This window comes from Garra rufa, chromosome 14 (assembly GCF_049309525.1).
Source record: "Garra rufa chromosome 14, GarRuf1.0, whole genome shotgun sequence".
NCBI lineage: Eukaryota > Metazoa > Chordata > Actinopteri > Cypriniformes > Cyprinidae > Garra > Garra rufa.
Genome location: NC_133374.1, coordinates 24,550,665 through 24,575,291, shown reverse-complemented (window position 1 = coordinate 24,575,291; position 24,627 = coordinate 24,550,665). Strand labels below are relative to the sequence as shown.

General features: G+C 37.8%; 1 protein-coding gene across 1 annotated transcript; it reads left to right on the top strand.

Moving 5' to 3' along the window:
• Window positions 1-17,679: 17,679 nt before the first annotated feature.
• lim2.3 (lens intrinsic membrane protein 2.3) lies at window positions 17,680-24,129 on the top strand. The gene is made up of 5 exons (XM_073818398.1): window positions 17,680-17,829; window positions 19,712-19,904; window positions 19,994-20,143; window positions 20,257-20,391; window positions 23,919-24,129. Exons 2-5 carry the CDS (start codon window positions 19,730-19,732, stop codon window positions 23,975-23,977), a joined length of 519 nt encoding a protein of 172 aa, XP_073674499.1. The 5' UTR covers window positions 17,680-17,829; window positions 19,712-19,729; the 3' UTR covers window positions 23,978-24,129.
• Window positions 24,130-24,627: the final 498 nt, after the last annotated feature.

Genomic DNA, 24,627 nt, shown 5'->3' with positions numbered 1-24,627 from the left:
GGACCTACAAGCCCTCTCTGTCAGCGAAACGTGCCTTGAGTTATGTGCCCAAGGTTCCCACCACGCCCTTCCACGATCAGGTGGTGAACCTGCAAGCTCTGCCCCCGGAGGAGGCAGACCCAGCTTCTGCGCTGCTGTGCCCTGTTCGTGCTCTGCGCACTTACGTAGACCGTACTCGGCACTTCAGACGCACCGAGCAGCTCTTTGTCTGCTTCGGAGTTCAGCAGAAAGGGAATGCTGTCTCCAAACAGAGGTTGGCCCATTGGGTGGTGGGAGCCATCTCCCTGTCTTATTTATATCAGGGAGAGCCATGCCCCTTAGGTGTTCGTGCCCACTTCACTAGGAGTGTTGTCTCATCCTATGCTACAACCTCCGCATAGAGGTCGTATCCTCCTGTGTCTTAACATAAAGACTTCAGGTGAGCGGAAGGACGGCTTGTGTCGGCTTGCTGCGCCATTCACACGTGGATCCGTGCGCCATTTTCCCAGAATGTTCCCTCCGGCGAACCCTGGGTCCTCCATGCCCCGCAGTCAGGCCTAGATGCGGAGTAGTCCCTGACTGTGATCCTGCCTGGGTCTCCTTCGAACCGCAGGTTGTGGATATATTTTTCAATATTTCCAGCGGAGAAGACCACTGTTTCCCTCGTGTATCCCTAAGAAGCTTTATGGATATATTGAATTATTCTCATTTCCACATGTGAAGATCTCATGTGCTCCGTCCCCCCAACCCATGCTTCAGTACATCTGGCATCCCTGTGGGGCCCCGTCTACTGGCCCCCAGGGCGTTGGGAAGGTTACGTTACAATTTCCATCTGCTGACACGTCCGCCTGTCAGCACGTGGGGTTGTGCGTAACGTGGCGTCAGGGTCGTGGCCTGTTCCATAGGGTCTGTTCCCATATGTAACGTCGTAGTGAAACAACTGAAGGGGAACGTCTAGGTTACGAAGGTAACCCTCGTTCCCTGAAGGAGGGAACGGAGACGTTACATCCCCTGCCACGACCCTGGCGTCGCGCTGACGCCGGCTCGATTCGGCTCCTCAGCAAAAACCTGAATGACTGGCTGTATGCCGCCATCTTATATACCCGTATGTATGGGGGAGTGGCTTGGCATGCAAATGCCACTCGCCAATTTTCATTGGCCTTTTGAATAAGGCTCAGAGATGATTGGACTCTCAAGCGAGTTCCCATATGTAACGTCTCCGTTCCCTCCTTCAGGGAACGAGGTTTACCTTCGTAACCTAGACGTTTTAATAATAATAATCGTATTTATTATCTATGGAGGCAGCATGTCATACTATTATTATATTACCAGTACTTGTTGAGCATGTAAGCAATTTCTGTATGTATGAAGGCCTATTTAAAAAACTAATTACATATATAATTAAATAATAAATGTAATAAATAAAATTTAATAGCAAAAGAGAAAAACTTTGAGAAGAATTCTGAATTTTTCTCGGAATGCTAAGTTTGCATCTCAAAAGTTTAGATCTCACAATTCAGACTTTTTTCTTTTTTTATCTCAGAATTCTGTTTTTTTTTTTTTTTTTTTTTTTTAGAAAAAATAAATACAGAATATAGCTGAACCTATAATCGTTCAAATTTTTCCAGGACGATTATTTCAATTACTTTCCCTTTAAAAAACATTAGCGCTCCGTTCCGTTATTCCGCCGACATGTCGATGGAGAGCTTAAACAGTATTTATACAGTAAAAAGTATTTACAGGATATACAAGGGTAATTTTATTTAGAGGAGATACTGCTTATTTTCTACTTTTAATATGAAAAACATTGACAATTATTTATTTTGTTTCCAATAGTGCAAGGTATTTATTTTCACTAATTTAAGAAAAATGTGACTTTTCGTTTTAAGCAATGCTTGCTTTAATTTCAGTTGTTCAACACTGATGTTCAATTAATAATCATAGATCGTAGATAGTGTGTTTCCTTAAATTATTTTAAAATCAAGTAATGCACCCTTCATCCAAAAATCTCTCGCTTGTAATATGTGCGCATATTTCCTGTACAAAACTTGTCAGTGAACTATGAGGGCAAAAAATAAATATTATATAAATATAATTAAATATAATTTAATTAATAAACAAAATAATCCTTCATTAATCGTAATCGGGTTAAAATGTTCAATTAATCGAGATTTTGATTCTAAGCCAAATTGCCCAGCCCTACTGCAAGCAGTGATTACCAGGGTTTAGGAACTTTAAGACATTTAAGCACATATGAAAAAAGACATTACATAATTTTTAACAAGCCTGTAACCACCTAAATATATGATATTAAAAAAGCATTTTTGCAGATCCCGGCTATTTACCTTATAAATATGTTTTTGCATGCTTGTTTAGAATCACCTGTTGCATGTGCTCAACATGTTTTGTGAAGTTTTGAGTTTTTGTTTAGGTTTTATAGGCTTTTGGGTATATTTGGACAGGCTCCTTTTCTAAACAACCCCGTTATAGCTTCCCAAAGGTTATATTTCAACATATTTTTAACAATTATTGACCTAGAGAGTCTAGAGAATTGTACTGCTGCATTTATTCCAGACTGAGTGAAGATGGAAGATTTGGTGAAGATATCTCATTCTTCCAGAGAATCTTACTGCACTGGCTTGGTTCTGATCGGGTGAACAACCTAGGACTAGTTTGCAAAAGAAGGTTTTTTAAATAATGCAAAATACCCAGAAATTTCATGGTGTTGGACGTTTTGTCATGAGCCAAGAATTCCAAGACACTTGAGCCTGCGACAAACGGTTGAGTTATGAGAGATTTCGATTGTTGTAGAACCCCCGTCAGGCCGATTGGGGTGAGACTTGGCAACGTTGTACTGTAGATGGTGAGAGTACTACCATTCCTCCAAGTTTCAAGTCTCTATGACTTAGGGTTTGGACTGCACGATCAGTTTTAGAAGGAGATCCTTGGCCACTCTAACAATTATAATAGAGTTTTAGAACCATGCGTAAGAGATGATCAGTCAACATGCCGCTTGAACTGAGGTTTTACAACGATCTGTCACGACACATTAAAGAGCCACAAAACAATATTTATTGTTTGAATTTCTTAAAAAATGACAAAATTTAAAAACTGAGACTTATAACGAGTACTTATACTTTTGCTGGCCTGATGACTGCAGTAGATTAGGGTTTTATATTATAATTTTCAATCCACATTGACAAACTGAAGCAGAGAGCGTCTGGTTGGCTCGAACTGTGAGTGATTTCCTATTTCAATTAATGTGGATTAACTGAGCTACAGCAAGGCCTGTGCTGGATCATTGTCTAATGAGGAGAAATGACTGACAGAATGCATTATTTCACCCATTTGTAACTATGGGGAAATCTGCTCTAGAATGTGTAATGACTTGCATCACTATATGAGATGCAAATGACTGTTACTTTAAAATACAAATCTAAAATTACAGTTTAGATCACAAGCAGGAGTAACATTTAATAATTTCCCAATTCTGCAAAATTTGCTAGTCAGTATTGGTAGGCAAGTAAAATCTGTTCCTGATTATGCTGAAAACTGAAAGCTGCATGAATATGATGAGATAAATTCAACACCTGACTTTACCAAGAGAAACAGTGCCAATTGATTCAAATACTTTTTATCTTCAAAAATGGCTCCGAAAACCCCTAACAATGTGGATGAGTGATTAAAAACAAGAAACCATGATAATCTGTCTTCACCTAGTGGTAGATCAATGGTTTTGCACTGCACATATGGCGTGGGCATGACTGGTCAAAAACAGAGTTGAGTAGGGCTGTCGCGATAACCGCAATATCGCAATACCGCGCTATTGACGTGCATAACCGCAGAGGAATGCAACAACCGCAGCAACCGCGATATTTGCCTGTTTTCTTTTTTCCTAAGGATTTGCCCTTCTCACTTAATGCCTGTGTGCTGAATATTAAATTAATAATAAGTTAGTAATGATAACATAATGTGTCTATTATGAGGCTCAGTAGATATGCACTTAACAAGCCTAAACAGACAGCGAATGAGAGAGAGATCGACTGAGCTTGTGCAGTTACCTGCGTCTGTCTTTCAGATTGAGTCAGGTATGTATGTGAAACTAACTTGTCATGTCCAAGGAAAGTGAAATCTCTGTCTTAACATCGATGCTCTGCTGGTCAGCTGAGCCTTTAAAAGTGGCGATTAAAGTTAAAATGATTTCAACTTCGTGTTTCATTACGTCTCTCTTTGAATAAATAATCGTTTTTGAACGTGTAGTTGAATGAACGGTTTAAAGACTTACTCAAAGATAATAGGCTCTTGCCTCCATCTTGTGGCGTAAAAATGAAACTGCACTGACTGACAGCTCGCCTAGAACACGTAGGTGAAATACTGACAGAAAGTCTCTTGTCCAGTCAGACTCGAGGGTGCGCGCTAACTGATGTATGTACGAAGATTTCAGATGCAAAGCCTCTAAATATGTCTGACATTTTTCTTCAAAATTTGCATTTCTTTCTGGCTAGGTTTCTATGTAAGTACTGTTTACTTCACTTCATGTATCAATGCGATTTGGTTTCGGTTTATTGATTTCTGAATATGACCTTACATTGTAACAGCCTACACACAATTATATATATATATATATATATGGCGGTAATACCGCATACCGCGCTACTGAGCCACTCAAATTTACCGCAAGGGAAATTCCTTAACCGCGACAGCCCTAGAGTTGAGTGAGTTCAAACCAGATGGTCGGGACACAGCAACAAGTCTCACACTCCAGACTTCAGTGTCTGTTATCATGAATAGTCGTGATAGCCATGATCGTAAAATACAGAGGCTGAGAAAAACATGAGCAGCATTTAAATAACATAGTTTAACCTGCTTTAAGCTGGCTTGTTTGACAAGTTTAGCACGGCCAAAATCTGTCTAAAACCAGTAAATATCATTTCCTGACCAGGCTGTGAGACCAGAAGAACAATTCATATTTTTTAAGAAGTCTTCTAAAATTGAGGCCTAATTCCTATTAAAACTACTTGCGTATTCAGTGTTTGAGCTAATTTTTGTACTCTTGAAAAAGCACTGGGAGAAGATTGAAAACTCAATTGCTTGAAGCCATTGTTTCAGTTGTAAAATGGATTTAGACGAGCATAAATCTAATTAGCCAATTAGCCAGCCAGCAGCACAGATCCACAGTGACGTTTAGCCTAATGAATCCGCCACACTGCGTTGTTTGCCACGGTTCCCTCAGCTCTCTGAAATGAACCGTGTGTCCCAAAATGAGCTTTCAGCACCTCGGAAGCCATTCTGACAGACACAGGAGGATTTCAAAGACTGTGATCATTCAGCCATTATTGCGTCATTCCAAAATCAACGCCCATGACGCAAAGGATGACGTCATGATGCATTGCTTGCTATGCTGAGGGCATCTGCCTTGTTCAATTTCACCGCTGGGAGCAGAGAAAATGAAGCTTGTATAATTGAGGAGTGAGTTAATACTGCATCACAAACTTTTCAATTATACAAGAGCAGTTTTCTCTCTTGCACCCCATGAATCTAGTTTCTGTGTCCACAAATCATTCATTTAAAAAGCCCTTTTCTTTCTGTCATTTCTTTTAAGTTGCAATTGTTTTGTGTGTTTTATTTTTTATTATAATTAGTCATAGTCAAAGTTTTCAACTTTTATCTAACTCTTTTGAACAAAGAACAAAACAAAACAGAAAAAAAACTATGTCAGAAAGCCCTCAGATTTTCATCCAAAATATCTTGATTTGTGTTCTGAAGATGAACAAAGGTCTTACAGGCTTAGAATGAAATGATGGTGAATAATTAATGAGAGAATTTTCATTTTTGGGTTAACTGTTCGGTCCTTTAATACACAAAAAGGAGACTAAGTAATACAAACTCAGGAAAAAGTTAACTTTTTTTTACCCAAAGTCATTACCCCCACTGATTTATTATAATTAGTATTAATTGTTGTATTAATTAAACAAGTGAATTATTCATTTGTTCAGATATTATAACCATGTCTCGTTGACATTGAACACATTGTGTTTAAAAACACCAGATGCAGCACAAGAAAGGAAACAAACACAACGTCTGCTTTCATAGGACAAAAATTGCATCATGGTTATTCTTCATGAAACAAAGCAGAATGCAAAAAAGCAAGTTTACTTTGGGGTGCTGATGCAGATGTTCTCATCTAGTGCATATTTTCATAGGAAAAAAAATTAAAGTGGAATGGAAAAGTTTCCATGGGTTCTTTGGATGGAGGCCTATTATGGGATTTTAAAGGTGTCATGAACTGCCTTTTTTAGTGTTTTGTACTGTTCTCTGAAGTCCCCTTATTATGTTATCAAGATTTGTACATAAAAAATATCAACAGGCTATTTTGTGTCTTGTTTTTAACCCCCCTAATCAGAAAGCTCTGTTTGAATAGCGAATGGCGGATTGTAGACTCGGAAGTAAACGCCCACTGCTATGATTGGCTAACATTGTGTATGTTTGACAGCCTAAATCCTTAATACAGTAGATGGATACATAGCTACTCAATATATTAAACGATCTGTAATAACAGACAAATCAACAGTGACCACGTAATATAAACAGTTACTCACAGTTTTGCAACATTACTGTTGGAATCAATATAGCAGACACAACATTGTCTTTTAGTTTTAATCTTTTGGAAAATCTCACATTGAAATGTGCCTTGTTTGTAAATAAATCTGTGGCAAAATGTAGTAAACAAAGGACCAAGTTCTTAGAGTCATTTTTATAGTCTAGTCTAACTTCCTGTTTGGTGGCCATTTAAGGAGGCCTACACCAAACAGGCCCCGCCAAGTATTGTTTTGCTGTGCGGACTCTACTTGGCATTTCTCCTGTTTCATTGCCATGTTTTGATATTTTTCCATGGTTTTGTTTCCTGTCATAGTTTTGCTTTATTTTCGCTATTGTTTCATTCTGTTTCTCTGCCATAGTTCTGCTTAGTTTCATAGCCTTGTTTATTTGTTACTTTCGGACTGCTTACTTGGATTTTGACGTTCTGCCTGTTTACTGGATTACACTTTTGTCTTGCCTTCGTATTACTGTTTGTTTGGAGATCGACCCTGCCTGTCTTGACTACGATCTGTTAAATAAAGCTAGCGTTTGGATCTTACACACTGTCGTCGAGTCCTGCGTTACACAGCGATGTAGAAGCACGTGTTGATCTTCTTCTGTGGAGGCAGTGTTTAGCCACACTTTTACATTACATGAAAAAAGATGGCGGCGCGTGCACACACAGCGGCTTCTCTCTCTCCCGACCAAACAGTGTTTTCGTGTTTTTCGTCCTGTAAGTCGCAGTGTTTTTGTACGTCTTTGTCGCGTTTATCTGCCCTTAAGCGCGTTTATAGCCGAACATTTTTGCTCGACGTCGGCAGAAACAAAGTTTTTAAGTTGAACTCTGTGGACGCTGAAGAGCTGAATGATCTGGGTCTGCTCCGGAGGCCTACTCAATCACCGACCCCCACTCCTGCACCTCGCCCACAATGGAGGCGCCTCAAGCAGTGTGAGAGGAAGCAGAAGAGGGGTAAGCGCGGAGGTATCCGAGCTAGGCTAGCGGCTAGCCCACACAAACCCGCTATCCCTTCCATCGTTCTGGCCAACGTACGCTCATTAGACAACAAACTGGACTACATCCGACTACTACGTTCATCTCAAAGGAATGTAAAGGACTGTTGTGTTTTTGTGTTCACGGAAACATGGCTCAGCGACAGTTGTCCCGGACCGCGCCATTCAGTTCGACCTGCTGACATGCTATCGTGCCGACAGGGTTGTCGTCACGGGGGGTAAGACCCGCGGTGGCGGACTTTGTGTTTATATCAATGCCGCTTGGTGCCGCGATGCTGTTGTAGTCTGCAAATACTGCTCACCAGTGTTGGAATTTATGGTTATTAAGTGCCGGCCGTTCTATCTACCAAGGGAATATACAGCTATACTGCTGTGTACATCCCTCCCACCTCCAACAACAACAGGAGCGAGGCACTATATGAACTGTATCAGCACATCAGTGAGCAGGAGACAGCCCACCCTGTTGCTTTACTCATCGTGGCTGGGGATTTCAATCATGCAGACTTAAAGAGTGTGCTTCCAAAAATTCAGCAACACATTGACTTTCCAACACGGGGAAATAACACGCTGGACTATGTTTACACCACCCAGAGAGGAGCTTACAAAGCTTTCCCCCTCCCCCACCTCGGCGCCTCTGATCACATCACTGTTATGCTAATGCCCTCTTACAGACCGCTTGTTAAAGTCACCAAACCGGTTCGTAAGCAGATACAAGTGTGGCCAGAGGTGTCTTCAGATGTTTTACAGGACTGCTTTAACACCACAGACTGGAATATGTTTAAGCAGGCTGCCACTTACAACAACACCACTGACCTCCAGGAGTACACAGAGACTGTTACAGCCTACATTAACAAATGCACTGAGGATGTAAAGGGGGTCGCACACCGAACGCGCAGCGCAGCGCCGCGTCGCGTCGCGCCACGTCTTTAAAATTCGAACACATAGTTTTCTATGAGCATACGCACACCGGCGGCGCCATTCGGCGTCTGTCCGCGGCGCCCAGCTACGACTCAGGAAGCTGTTCAAATTTCTGCCGCGCCACAGAGCGCCATCTGCATAGTTTTATATTAAATAACATCATATTTGTCTCAAATCGTCCTATTAGATTAAAAAAACAAGATACCACTGCTGCAAAATACTACGTACATTAGGTTTACAGCTTGAAAAAAATGTAAACCTATATAATTAATTCATATTTTATTTTCTCGAGACATTTTTACATAGGCTACGCAAAATCTAAAGTCCTATGTAACATTTGCCTGTCATTATTATATTCACTGTCTTTGACTGCCATCTATTGGATTTACAAGGTCACTCACAACCGTCATTCAGGTCATTTAAATAACGGTGTAGCGGAGCGCGATGGACGACGAAAAACTGATCAAGGAAGTAGGGAAATAGAAATAGCCAGAATTATTTGCAACAAATCATAGATTCAACATAAGGAATTCATCAGCTTGGAGGAAGATTACCGATGTCATCGGTTTTTCAGGTAAGAATGTTCAATTTTGTTTACGTACGATCTGAGGTAAAATGTATAGTGAGCAACTGTATGTAATTGTACAGTACAATCATAAAATAATGTACAGTAGGCATTGTCATTTCATGTCCTTAAAAATATCAATACTGTTGACCACAAAATGACAATTATTTTATTTTAAATACAAACCCTCATGTTGAATTTAGACTCCAATAAACTGCCTCAACAACAATACGATTATAATTGAAGTTTACAAAGAAATAAGTATACCTTACACAACAAAATAGCATGTAGTTTTTTATTGAGCAAACCAATCATATTACTAGCTACAGCATAGGGAATGTTGAAATTGCTTGTAATAATACAAAATGCTACTAATTGATGAATGGGAATCTAGCCTAAAAATGAGCTGGCGCGTATAGAATGTGCGCGTCCGGTGTGCGATACCTCCAGCTGTCCTCGGCGCGACGCGACGCGACGCTGCGCTGCGCGTTCGGTGTGCGACCCCCTTAACAGTCACCAAAACCATCACTGTCCGCGCCAACCAAAAGCCATGGATGACAGGGGAGGTCTACAGGCTGCTGAAAGCTTGGAACGCTGCCTTCAGAGCTGGAGACGAGGCGAGCCTGAAGACAGCTAGGGCCAACCTTTCCTGTGGCATCAGAGAGGCTAAGAGACAGTACTCCAGAGTCATACAGGGCATACAGACCATCACAGATTACAAGCCCCCACCACAGACCTGTGACAGCACCATCTCCCTGCTGAATGAGCTGAACACCTTCTTTGCTCACTTTGAAGTGCAAAACAGCACCACAGCACAGAAGACCCCACCCCCTCCTGGTGACCAGGTGATAACTTTGTCCCCGGACAATGTGAGGAGATCCCTCAGCAGGATCAACGCTCGCAAAGCTCCGGGTCCTGACAACATTCCTGGTCGTGTACTGAGAGACTGTGCAGTGGAACTCACTGATGTCTTCACAGACATCTTTAACATCTCACTCTCCCAGGCTGTCGTCCCCACCTCTTTCAAAGCCACCATGATCATTCCGGTGCCAAAAAAGTAATCTCCTTCCTGCTTTAATGACTACCGTCCAGTTGCACTTACCCTAATCCTCATGAAGTCCTTTGAACGGCTAGTCATGCAGCACATTAAGTCTGTCCTTCCCCCCTCACTGGACCCCTTCCAGTTTGTGTATCGGCCCAACCGCTCGACTGATGACGCCATCTCCACTGCACTCCACTCAGCACTCACACATCTGGACAAAAAAAGACTCATATGTCCGAATGCTGTTCATAGACTTCAGTTCAGGATTTAACACTATAATCCCCCAACAGCTCACACAAAAACTGGTCCAGCTGGGGCTCAGCACCTCACTGTGTAACTGGCTGTTGGATTTCCTCACAGGAAGACCACAAGCAGTACGGGTCGGCAGTAACACATCCAGCACTATCATTCTAAACACGGGGGCCCCTCAGGGATGTGTGCTGAGCCCCCTCCTCTTCACTCTGCTGACCCACGACTGCACACCGTCACACAGCTCCAACCTCTTCATTAAGTTTGTGGATGACATGACTGTGGTGGGTCTCATTAGCAACAGGGATGAGACAAACTACAGAAGCGAGGTCAGCCGCCTGGCCACGTGGTGCAGAGACAACAATCTCTCTCTGAATGTGGAGAAAACGAAGGACATTGTTGTTGACTTCAGGAGAGTGCACACTCAGTATGCTCCTCTGACCATCAACGGTGCGTCTGTGGAGAGAGTGAGCAGCACCAAGTTCCTGGGTGTGCACATCACTGAGGATCTCTCCTGGACAAACAACACCACTGCACTGGCCAAGAAAGCACAGCAGCGTCTCTACTTCCTCCGCAAACTAAGAAGAGCAAGAGCACCAGCCCCCATCATGTACACTTTCTACCGAGGAACCATCGAGAGCATCCTGCCAAAAAACTCTCCAACGCATAGTCAGAGCAGCTGAGAGGATAATTGGTGTCCCTCTCCCCTCCCTCCAGGACATCTACAGCACACGTCTCACCAAAAAAGCCCTCTGCATAGCCCTCACAGGAGATTGTGCAAACTTTTACTTCCTCAAAAAAACTCATTGTGCATGATTTATAAACCTGTTTCCTCATGGGGACCTGAGAAATGTCCCCACAAGGTCAAAATTTACTGGTATTCCTATCCTTGTGAACGTGATGAATACCAGGTACACACACACACACACACACACACACACTGACCTGCACCAGTCACTTTGTGCAGCATTGGTCTGCCAACTACCTCACACTGCTCATAAGACAGTTACAAGACTGCTCTGACACTTTTGCACATTTACAAGCTCTGTTGCACTATATTGTTTACATGGTTTGCACTCTCTACCATGTGCCCTTACTTGTATATTGTATTTTTCATTTTATATTTTATATATTCGATCATGCAAGTTTGCATTGCACAACATCAGAAAGATTAGGCCCTTCCTAACAGAGCATGCTGCACAACTCCTCGTCCAGGCCCTGGTCATTTCCAGGCTGGACTACTGCAATGCTCTTTTAGCCGGTCTTCCAGCATGTACAATCAGACCTCTACAAATGATTCAGAATGCAGAAGCACGTCTGGTCTTCAATGAGCCCAAAAAGGCCCATGTCACACCTCTCTTTATATCCCTGCACTGGCTACCGGTTACAGCCCGCATCAAATTCAAGACACTGATGCTGGCCTATAGGACAGCCACCGGCTCATCACCTGCCTACCTCCATTCACTACTTCGTATCTACACTCCCTCCAGAAGTCTGAGATCCTCTAGTGAAAGACGCCTGTACCACCACAGAGAGGCATGAAATCACTTTCCAGAACATTCTCGTTCAACGTTCCTGCCTGGTGGAATGATCTTCCCACCCCTCTCCGGAATGCAGACTGCTTAACTGCTTTCAAGCGACTGCTGAAAACCCATCTTTTTCGACACTATTTGATTCAATAATATTATTTAAAAAAAAAAAAACTTTGTTCTCCTCTCTTTCTTGAGCTTCTCTTTCTAGCCTGTACTCATCTAACAACGCCTAATATATGGTATTTTTGAGCACTTCCTATGTTGATCTGCCTCCTTAGGATGAATCACTTGTTGTATTCCCAATTTGTAAGTCATTTTGGATAAAAGCATCTGCTAAATGAATAAATGTAAATGTATATTATATGTTTATTTGTATTTATTCGTATTTTTTAAATTCTACCTTTGTATTTAATGTTACTTTTGTATTAATGTTACTTGTATGCACAATGGGTCTGAGAGTAACGCAATTTCAATTCTCTGTATGTCCTGTACATGTGGCAGAATTGACAATAAAGTTGACTTTGACTTTGACTTTGACTTTGACTACATCATAAAGTAGCACATTCCACAACCTGTCGTTTTGGCAAATTGGCTTCAATATATGAACAAGAAGGTTTTGAGTTCTGAAACTTATGTTTTTTATAGTAAACGACCTCTTATATGTCCAAATATCAATAGAAGTTTTGTTTCTCACTTCATTATCTCTTCAAATCTACCAAAACATGCAGTGATGATGTTTTTTATAGTTCGAATTTAAAGTTAGCATAACCCTGGCTTTCTCGAAAAAACAACCCAACAGGAATTTTTCCATTGGCTTTCACATTATTGCAGAAGTAAGCTCTGTGGCCAACAAAATTTATGATTCACATTAAATTTTGTTCATTATGATAATCTTCACAAATAAACACACTTTTTATTAATTCTGAGGCCTAAATACAATCACCAGAAGTAAAAAAAAAAAAAACTAAACATATGTTATAAACAAACTACAGTCACTTCAACACCGTTAAGGTTTCAAAAACTCTTTCAGTCTCTATTTGAAAAACCTGAAAGTTTGAGTTAGAATGTTGCAGGGGCATGATTCTAAACACAACAAGGCTGTAAAAGCGTTCTACTACACGTACAAGACGTGATTCTGTCATTAATTACTCATCCTCATGTCATTCCAAACCCATAAGACCTTCATTCATCTTCGGAACACAAATTAAGATATTTTTGATGAAATCTGAGAGATTTCTGACCCTGCATAGACCGCAAAACAACTGACACGTTCAAGGTCTATAAAAGTAGTAAGAACATCATCAAAATAGTCCATGTGACATCAGTGGTTCAACCGTAATGTTATAAAGCTACAAGAATACTTTTTTTGTGCACAAAGAAAACAAAAATAGTGACTTTTTCCAACAATTTCTTCTCTTCTGTGTAAAACTTTGATGTACATTACATGACATTAAGCATGCGTGTGGTGCTCCTGTTGTGGGAGCTAGTGTTCTAACATAGAACGTCCATCTCTCTTAGTTCAACGTCTGTATATTCTTATTCAAATAAGTAAGGCTGGACAAAAAATTGCAAATCATCCTCTCTGTGGAAATCTTCAGAAATCCTTAAGAAAACTGTTTTATGTACAGTGCGTGTCTTCTTCTGCTTGCAAACAAGGCGCAGTGCATCCGGGTTCTATGTCAGAACGCATTCGTTGTGATGCTGTCACGATGGCAGAGACTGACATGGAAGAGAAGAAACTTTTGAATAGAGTTATTTTGTTGTTATTTTTGTTTTATTTGTGCACAAAAAGTATTCTCAAAGATTCATAACACTACGGTCGAACCACTGCTGTCAAATGGACTATTTTAACAATGTCCTTACTACCTTTCTGGGCCTTGAATGTGTCAGTTGCATTGCTGTCTATGCAGGGTCAGAAAAGTGCTCGGATTTCATCAAAAATATCTTAATTTGTGTTCTGAAGATGAATGAAGGACTCACTGGTTGGAACAATATAAGGGTGAGTAATTAAATGACCAAATTTTCATTTCATCCCATTATTGTCCCAGACATCCTCTGTCCCACCACGCTATTCAAGACAAGTAAAGCTTTAAAAATGTATTTTATGTCATAAACTACACTGTAAACAAAATCTGTAGAAATTACAGTATTACTGGCAGCTGGTTGCCAGTAACTTACTGTAAATTTAAATTTATGCTATTTACTGGCAACAGTTTGTTCAAAGTTAATTGAACATTAAACATTAACAAGTCTTTATCTTTACAGAATAAAACTAAAATAACAGTCTCATGCAAAGCATTCTGGGAACCAAAATCTGAAGGAAAAAACAGAAAAAGGTTGATGAAGGTTTCTGGTTCCCAGAATGCTTTGCAGTAGGTTGTTATTTTATAGTTTTATTCTGTAAAGACAAAGACTTGTTAATGTTAAATGTTCATTTAACTTTGAACAAACTGTTGCCAGTAAATAACATAAATTAAAAATCTACAGTAAGTTACTGGCAACCAGCTGCAGAACTACAGCAAATTTTTTACAGTGTAGTTAAAAACTTAAAAATATTGAGCTTGTGTAGCCACAGACCTTATTGTGTGCATTTACCCAAAAACCCATTTAAAGGGGTCATCGGATGCATATTTTCAACAAGTTGATATGATTCTTTAGGGTCTTAATGAGAAGTCTATAAAATACTTTGGTTAAAATTTCTCAATGGTAGTGTAAAAAATAAAATTTTTACCTTGTCAAAATCAGCCCTTTTTAGAGTGAGCTATTCTGTTGCATGTTTCTTTAAATGCCTGCCCCTCTCTGCCGTGGGATGACGAGCCGTAATGTTTACTTTAGCCGCATTTAGCTGCGAAACTTGCCAACCAACACATTATTAAGAAAGGCCATTTGCAAAGATTACATTCATATGAACATAGATGCATATGTAGATCGGAATTGGCGCTTTCCTTTCAAAAACGAAAGTAACGTTATCCTCTGCGTGTTCAGCGGCTCAGATGTCGGGAGTAAATGATGACTGCTATGTTCATTATTACATCCAACAACATCCAACACCTCAATCGCTCAATCAGAGACATTCTTGTCTTCCCCTGCACAGGAAGTCGATACAATGGCGATCAGAGTCAGCTCGGTGAGGGCTGGTTTGAGGTAAGGCGCTCATGTCAATCAACTATCGTGGGAGTGGCCTCTGTTGGTGTGTCGTCATACCGACAAGATGCTGAGAATGACCTGATTTTAAAAAGGGGATATTACTTTTAAAGATTAAAAAAATACCACTGGGTGGATTTTTATCATTGTAGGGTGGTTGTTTACACAAATTCCAAACACACATTAATGTTCAAACAACATCTGATGACCCCTTTAAAAAGACATTAACTTTGGGACGGTGGGACGGTGAAGTGCTTAAATGTTAACTACTTTACAGGTTTTGGCCTACACTGTAAAAAAAAAAAAAACGTAAAATTTACGGTAAAAAACTGGCAGCTGTGGTTGCCAGAATTTTACCGTAAAAAATACGGTAGCAATGTTTTACATTTTAAGGTTTTCACTTAAATTTACAGGTAAATACCGTAATTTCATACTAAAAACCGTAACTCATATAATGGTAATGTACCAACTTTTTGAAGCACTGAAATCTGTTTTGTACCTTTGTAATACAATGATAACCACCAAAAGCAGGTGATGATGACAACATCACATGATGAACCAAAGCCCATTGCACAGAAGTTTTAAATAATAACATATATAGAAGGTGCACACTGTCATTCACACAAACACTAAACACCATCATGCTAACACACATAAAACTGAAATAATGCAAAAAACATTAATTTAACAACATTAGATGTAACATACAACCCTAATGTACAAAACTGCCAAGAAAAAAAATTAAGATTAAAATTAAATTCAGGGAATTCTGGGAATGTCAATTAACGGTTATTCACTGTAAATTTTACGTTCTTTTTCACTTCCATAGACGGTATACTACCGTAACATTAAATGCAATGTCCAACACAGTTTTTCACCGTATATAGAAGGGGAACTTACCGTTAACCATTTCACAGGTTTTTACCATAGCATTTTTACAGTTTTTTACCGTTAAATTCACTGTCATTTTTTACAGTGTATGAAAATGTCATCTCTGCAGCATCCTATAAGTCTCAGGCCTTTACTAGTCTCAGAAATGCTGTAGAACTATTTAGTGTAAGCAGTATGCCGTATGAATATGGTGTGGGCCTCAGTGGAACTTACACCATAACTTTTGCATATCTGACTGAGCCAAAACATGTTTGATATTTAAATATTGCAGGACAGAATTGCCTGAAGACAGAAAACACAGAAGTATCCCTTACAGAGACACTATGAGGAGAATGCCAGTATGGCGGGTGAGTATTTGGAGAAATACAAGCACTACTATCAATTACCAAAACAGACATATGTGACCCTGGACCACCAAACCTTAAGTAGTCTTAAGTAGGATGGGTATATTTTTAGCAACAGTCAAAAATACATTGTATGGGTCTAAATTAAATTATTTTCTTTTATGCCAAAAATCACGATCATGTTCCATTAAGATATTTTGTACATTTCCTACCTTAAATATATCAAAACGTAATTTTCGATTAGTAATATGCATTGCTAAGAAGTTCATTTGGACAACTTTAAAGGCGATTTTCTCAGTATTTAGATTTTTTTTTTGCACCCTCAGATTCCAGATTTTCAAATGTGTATCTCGAACAAATATTGTCCTAAACAAACAAACCATAAATCAATGTAAATCTTATTCAGCTTTCGGAAGATGTATAAATCTCAATTTCAAAAAAATGTCCCTTATGACTGGTTTTGTGGTCCAGGGTCACATATCAAGACAGATCAGATCAGATATCCTCTTACTCCCACCGCGACTGAGTCACGAATGTACACAGAAAGAGTTTATAAGTGATGCTTTCTCCCTGTTTATCTTATTTATGGTACAAAGCCTCCCTCTGCTGGTTGTAAAATGTACATATTATCAACAACTAGCAACCTTTTCACCCCAAAAGCTGTTTTTGGTTTGTAATAGCATCACTTTATCATATGGCTCTCCAATCCTTTTACAGATACAAAGACAAACATAGCCAAACGCTCACCTCCTCTTCTGGAAAATATCTTAATAATTCAAGCATAAATGGCACATTTACGAAGTTCCAGCTGCTATTATGTTCAATGTCCTGCAGAGGATTGATATTTTATTAGTTCCTGTGGGCAGCTGAGCTCTATTTTTAGCTGTTCATTACTTTCTATTTTCAGTCTACTGGTTTAATGTGAAAGCTCTAGGTGGCATCTAATGTCTAAGTAGACATGGAGCCTTCAGGGGAGACACAATGTTCACTTAATGGATTCTTAACCTTTTGGGAGACAGTTTATTATCCCACTAATAAGAAGCTTTTAAAATAAAGGGCCCAGCAGTAGAGGTGAATGGATAAATAATAACTGTGTAGTGCTTGGTGGATGTTTTATGTCATATATTTCATATATTCTTGCTGTATTATAAATAAAAAGTATGGAAATGGTGGTGATATCTTCTTGAATTAATAGAAAGACAAAAACCGTACAAATATTGTGATGAAAAAACAGAATTAGAAAGGTTTTTTTTACGATTTCCCGAAAAACTGCTGGTGAGTTTGCTGGTAACTTTTCTATGATGTTTCTATATTGTCAATTGAAAGTCCTTTGTCATCAGTATTAGTGGAACTAGTGCTAAATAGTTTTGTATTTTCAGCAGATTCTCTTAAGCACTCATGTGGCCTCTCTGATTGGCTGTTCGTCGGACAGCTCTATTGTTCATCTCCGCTCTCCACCCAGCTCCTGTGTGCCCTCACAAAAAATAACTGCCATTAGCTCATGGAAATCTGCCTGCCTTGGCGTAATTCAGCTTCACACTATTCAGTCTGATATTTTTTGTGAGGAAAAAACAGGTAAGTTATTTTTCATATTATATGTTGATTTGTTGTTATTTTTAAATCCCTTCACACTTTACAAAATGTGATTTTAGGCCATCAGTTGTGTTTGACTAGTCGCAGGTGATGTGATTGGGTTGAAATGCTGTACTTTTGTGTTTAAATAGTGTTCATGAACTCATTTATCTTTACTTATTTAAGAAGAATATAAGACATTTTAAAAATATATATAAGTTTTGCCAACATTCATTAGAAATGGTAATAAACTGAACCAAATGAATGTTGAATTTATTTAAACAGTTTAATTTTTAATTTAATTTTGACTTTAATTGTAATTTAGCTCTTAGTTTCCATTAATTGAAATTAAATAAAATGAAACTGAAACTGCTAGATAGAAATATTTAATATATATTAATTAATATATATTTTCAAACTAATAAAAATGACAAAAGCACTAACAGAATTAGTAAAACTAAAATGTGAATAAAACTGAAAATATATAATTAAAAGATAATTCGCAACATAATAAATACTGTATTGAAATAAAATAAATAAATAAACTGACTAAAATAAAAGGCTAAATAGAAATATAAAAATCTTAAATCAATCAAATTACAAAGGCACTAACAGAATTACTCAAATTAAAATGAAACTGAAAATATAAAATTAAAATATCATTAAAAAATAATAATTACTGTACTGAAATAAAATAAATTATGATAGATTAGAAATTGACTGAAACTGAAAAACTAAAATGACTAAAACATAAAAATCTAAATAGAAATATTTACAAATATATTTTAAATGAGTAAAAATAACAAAAGCACTAACAGAATTACTGAAAATAAAACTGAAAATATAAAATTAAAAATCATTCAAAACATAATACTGTACTGAAATTAAATAAATTCTGAATGATAGATTAGAAATTGACTGAAACTGAAATAACTAAAATGATTATTATATTAATAAAAATAATGTATGAAAAGAATGACTAAAATTAAAATAAAACTGAAAATATAAAATTAAAAGTTCTTTCAAAACATAAATACTGTATTGAAATAAAATAAATTATAAATGATAAATTTGCATTTACTGCAGCTGAAATAAAGAGCTAAATAGAAATAGTTAAAAAAATCAATTTTAAATGAATAAAATTACAAAAGCACTAACAGAATTACTCAAATTAAAATAAAATTAAAAGATTATTCAAAACATAATAAATACTGTACTAAAATAAAATAAATTCTAAATAATAGATTAGAAATTGACTTAAACTAAAATAAGTAAAATTATTATATTTCAAATTAATAAAAATGACTAGCGCATTAAAAGAATTACTAGATTTAAAATAAAACTGTCAAATTAAAAGATCGTTCAAAACAATAAATACTGTACTAAAATAAAATAAATAAGAAATGGTCTAAAACTGTAATAACTAAAATGACTAAAACTGAAATAAAAATACAAATTGAAATATTTTACAAATATATTTTAAATTAATAAAAATGACAAAGAATTAGTAAAACTAAATTTAAAATAAAACTAAAAATATAAAATTAAAAGATCATTCAAAACAAAAACACTGCAATGAAATAAAAGACATTATAAATGATAGATTAGAAATTGATTAAAACTGATACAAAAAGCTAAATATAAATATTTAAAAAATATATTTGAAATTAATAAAAATGACAATTAATAAAACTGAAAATAATAAAATCCTTAAAAACATAATAAATACTGTAATAGTGTATATATATTACAAAAATAACAGTTAATATGTTCATAATTGATACAATTTTGATCTAAAATTAAAGTATGTTTAAAAACTCTGTCTAAATATGTTTGAAATATCATCTTGATGAATTAATTTTAGTATTAACTCATATTTTGTCAGTGTGTCTGTAGGTGCGAGATGTACAGCTTTATGGGAGGTGGATTGTTTTGTGCAGGAGTGGGAAATATACTCCTGGTGATCTCCACTGCCACCGATTACTGGATGCAGTACCGCCAGTCCAGCAGTTACATGCATCAGGGCCTGTGGCGCTACTGTGTACCTGGAAAATGCATGACACACACAGACAGCATCGGTAAGACATCACATCCTGGACACAAAATATATACATTAGAATATTGTACAAAAAAAATCATGTCTAATCTCTGGGTTTTATTTAAACAGCATACTGGGATGCCACCCGGGCCTTCATGATCCTGGCCATCTTAGCTTGTTTCTTTGGCATCATCATCGGTGTCATGGCTTTCATCAATTACTCCTCCTTTAATGGTTTTGACAAAACCTTTGCTGCTGGAATTCTCTATTTCATTTCATGTAAGAATGTCTATACATCCAATATGAAAAATAACCTTACTAAGTTTAATTATTCCTATATATCCAAGTTTGTGAAGCTAACCTGAGTTGGATTTTATGGTTGTACCTTCCAGGCTTCTTTGTGCTGCTGGCTATGGCTATCTACACTGGGATGACAGTCAACTACTATGGAAAACGTTATGGGAACTGGCGGTTCTCCTGGTCGTACATAATGGGTTGGGTTTCTGTGGTGCTCACTTTCTTTTCAGGTACACTTTATGCTTATGTTACCATGAACCATCCTAGGTGTATATGACCTTATTCTTTCAAACAAATACAAGGGGAAATATAGCTGCAAGCAGCAATTATGGGGCCAAGCACTCAAAGGGGAAAATGAGGAGCTAAGGATGGCAGGAACAGCAGACCAACTGCAACAATAAGTAAAAGGAAGCAATTTTAAGGTGATTTTAGTCAAAACGACAGAAAAATGACGTAGAACGCCTACTGATATGATTTAATGCTTTGCAGAGATAAAGCCTCAGAATCATTTTGGCATCAAGTCGAAAATTTGTAGAGGCGCTGTACGAAAACGGTTTCATCTATCAACATGAAATCCATAACTTTTTGTCAACACAGTCTGAAGATGATCTGATTCAATTTTGGTGAAAATCAAACAAACCGTCTAGGACAAGTTCGAAAAAGTCGGTTTTCAACATAAATTAAAATGGCGGACAGGAAGTTTGACAAACTGTGGCATAATTGGTATCTATGTAGTCGGCATGACCCAAGAAATATTTTGAGACCACTTTCATTACAATAGGCTAATGCAATCTCCAGCTATTAGCATTTTTGGACATTTTATAATTGATAGTTAATGAATGGTTTATTACTCTTGACCAATAGGTGGCACTGTTACCAATTTGGTGTGGTGTAATCACTGTGAGGTAACAATGCCACATTTGGTGCAAATATCTTAAAGCTTTGCAGAGATACAGCTATAGATGTGCTTTGGCATCTTTTCAGCAAATTCGTTGATGCATTAAATGAAAACGGTTTCGAATATCGACATGAAATCCATAACTTTTTGTCAGCATGGTCTGAAGATGATCTGAGTCAAATTTGGTGAAAATCCGACTAACGGTCTAGGAGGAGTTTGAAAAAGTAGGTTTTCTACATTAATCAAAATGGCGGACAGGAAGTACGGCCAATCTTGGCATAATTGGTATCAATGTTCTCGGCCTGAGCCAAGGAATATTTTGAGATCACTCAAAACTTTCATTACAATAACCCATTTTTCTCAGAAGTTATTAGCATTTTTCTAAATTTCTTTATAACTTTTGACCACAAGGTGGCGCTGCCTCCAAACTTTTTGAGTACTGTCAGGGCATTATGCCGAAGATACATACCGAGTTTCGTAACGATACGTCAATCCGTTTGTAAAATATAGCATTTTATATCAAAATTCAAAATGGCTGACGCCCAAAATGGCTGACATGGGAAAATTGGATGTGGTTCGACTCGGCATGCTCCTCCGAATCTAACGGGATGAGTTTTGAGATTTTTGGCCAAAGCACTGAGAAGTTATAAGCAAAAATAGGCAATTTTCATATCTCCTGACCACTAGGTGGCACTGTAATGAAACACCGCAGGTAGCCTCAGGTCATGCTTATTATAACACATACCAAGTTTGGTCTCAATACTCCAAAGCGTTGCGGAGATATGGCGTCACATCCATTTTTGCACGCTTTTCGTAGAATTAATTAGTGTGTTATTTGAGAATGGTTTGTCCAATCAACTAAACCTTATGATTTTTGAATTTTGATATTCATTCGACTCGGCATGGCCCAAGGATTCAGAGAAAAAAACAATTTTGATTTTGTGGCTTACGGTTCAAAAGTTATTACCAAAAAGAAAGTGAAACTTTGGACAAGTGGTGGCGCTAGAGAGTTTGAGTTAGAGACTCCAAATTGGCTATGGTTAAAGTTGAGACTGTCCTCTATTAGTGTGCCAAATTATACAACTTTCCCGCAAGCGGTTCTATGGGCTGACAGACTTCAAGAGCGGAAGAAGAATAATAATAAGAAACAGAACGGATACAATAGGTGCCATCGCACCTTCGGTGCTTGGCCCCTAAATATAGCTGCAAGCAGCAATTACGGGGCCAAGCACAATCAGCAGCAAAATAGGGAGCTAAGCATGGCATAAGGCACCAGACCAACTGTAACAATGAGTAAAGAAAACCATTTTAAGATGATTTTAGTCAAATTGACAGAAAAATAATTCACTTTTGACCAACAGGTGGCGCTGTTATCAAATCGATGTGGTGTGTTTAGTGTGAGGTGACAAATGCACACTCAAAAGTTTGGTGTCATTATGTCAAAGCTTTGCAGAGATAAAGCCTCAGAGTCATTTTGGCATCAAGCCTAAAATTCGTAGCGGCGCTGTACGAAAACGATTTCATCTATCAACATGAAATCCATAACTTTTTTCAGCACAGTCTGAAGATGATCTGACTCGATTTTGGTGGAAATCGGACAAACGGTCTAGGACGAGTTCCAAAAAGTATGTTTTCAACATAAATCAAAATAGCGGACAGGAAGTTTGGCCAACTGTGCCATAATTGGTATCTATGTAGTCGGCATTACACAGGGAAAATTTTGAGACCACTTTTATTACAATAGGATAATGCAATCAACAGTTATTAGCATTTTTGAAAAGTTCATAATTAATGGTTAATGAACGTTTATTACTCTTGAACAATAGGTGGCGCTGTTACCAAATTGATGTGGTGTGATCACTGTGAGGTCATAATGGCACATACAAAATTTGGTGCAAATATGTCAAAGCTTTGCAGAGATACAGCCTCAGATGCAGCTTTGCATCTTCCCAGTAAATTTGTTGATGCGCTAAACGAAAACTGTTTGTATATAGCTGCGAAATCCATAACTTTTTGCCAGCATGGTCTGAAGATGATCTGAGTCAAATTTGGTGCAAATTGGACCCATGGTCTAGGAGGAGTTCGAAAAAGTAGGTTTTCAACATTAATCAAAATGGCGGAAAGGAAGTTCGGCCGATTTTGGCATAATTGGTATTAATATTTGCAGCATGACCCAAGGAATAGACCAAGACCAGTTTCCTTACAAAAGGCTAATTTAAACAAAAGTTATTTTAAAATTCTTTATAACTTTTGACCACAAGGTGGTGCTGCCCCCAAACTTTTTGAGTACTGTCAGGGCATGGTGTCCACCATGTTTGGTGCTTGGCCCCTAATTAAATAAAAAAATGTCCTGGCATTTCCTAGCTTTATAATGGCAGTGAATGGTGGTCGAGATTTTGAAGCAAAATAAAGTGCATCCATCATAAAAAGTGCTCCATACAGCTCCAGGGGTTAATAAAGGCCTTCTGGAGTGAATTGATGCATTTGTGTAATAAAAATATCTATACTTGAAACTTTATAAACTGTAATCTCTACCTTCCACTAACTGTCGTGTGCGCGTTCAAAAGGAAGTGAACCAACTTTTATTGGTGTCAAAATCTCAACAACCATTCAAGGCCATTATAAAGCTTGGAAGAGCCAGGACATTTTTTTATATAAAAGAATAAAGTCATATACACCTAGGTGAGTAAATCATGGGGTAATTTTCATTTTTGGGTGACCTAAACCTTTAAGTTTTATGGACAGCAAATGTAGTTGGTGCTGTCGTGACAACATGGTCAGTATCTTTAAGTAATGAGTAAAGATGTGTAAAGTTGTAGCTAATGATATAACTTAATATTTCTCATATGTCTTTTGCAGGGATCTTCTATATGTGTGCATACCGGATGCATGAACCAAGAGGCCCCATGTCACGCTGACGCTTCCCATCTTAGATCTGCTAATTGATCCATTCAGTCTGAATGTGAACCATCATGTCATCCCTGATCCCTTTATTTTAGACCTATCAGTTATTGTTTTAGAGTCACATTAACTAATAAACAACTAAAACAGTACTAATTCAGTGCACTAATTTATAGTGTATGTGTTTTTCCTAAAACTAAAATACACATGATGGGCATATATATATATATATTTACCAAAATAAGAGGCATCATTCAAAATGTATGTTATTTTTTTATTTAAGATATTTCACATAAAAAATACTAGTTGAATTTATAAGAATGACCCTGTTTAAAAGTTCACATACACTTGATTTGTGTTGTTACTTGAATGATCCACAGCTGTGTTTTGTTTTGTTTAGTGATAGTTGTTCATGAGTACCTTGTTTGTCCTGAACAGTTAAACTGTTCTTCATAAAAATTCTTCTGGTCCCATAAAAATCTTTGGTTTTTCAGCATTTTTGTGTATTTCCAACAATGACTGTATGATTTTGAGATCCATCTTTTAACACTAAGGACAACTGAGGGACTCGTATGCAACTATTACAGAAGGTTCAAACGCTTGATGATGCTCCAGAAAGAAACAATACAATGAGCTGGGGGGTGAAAACTTTTGAAAAAAAAAATTA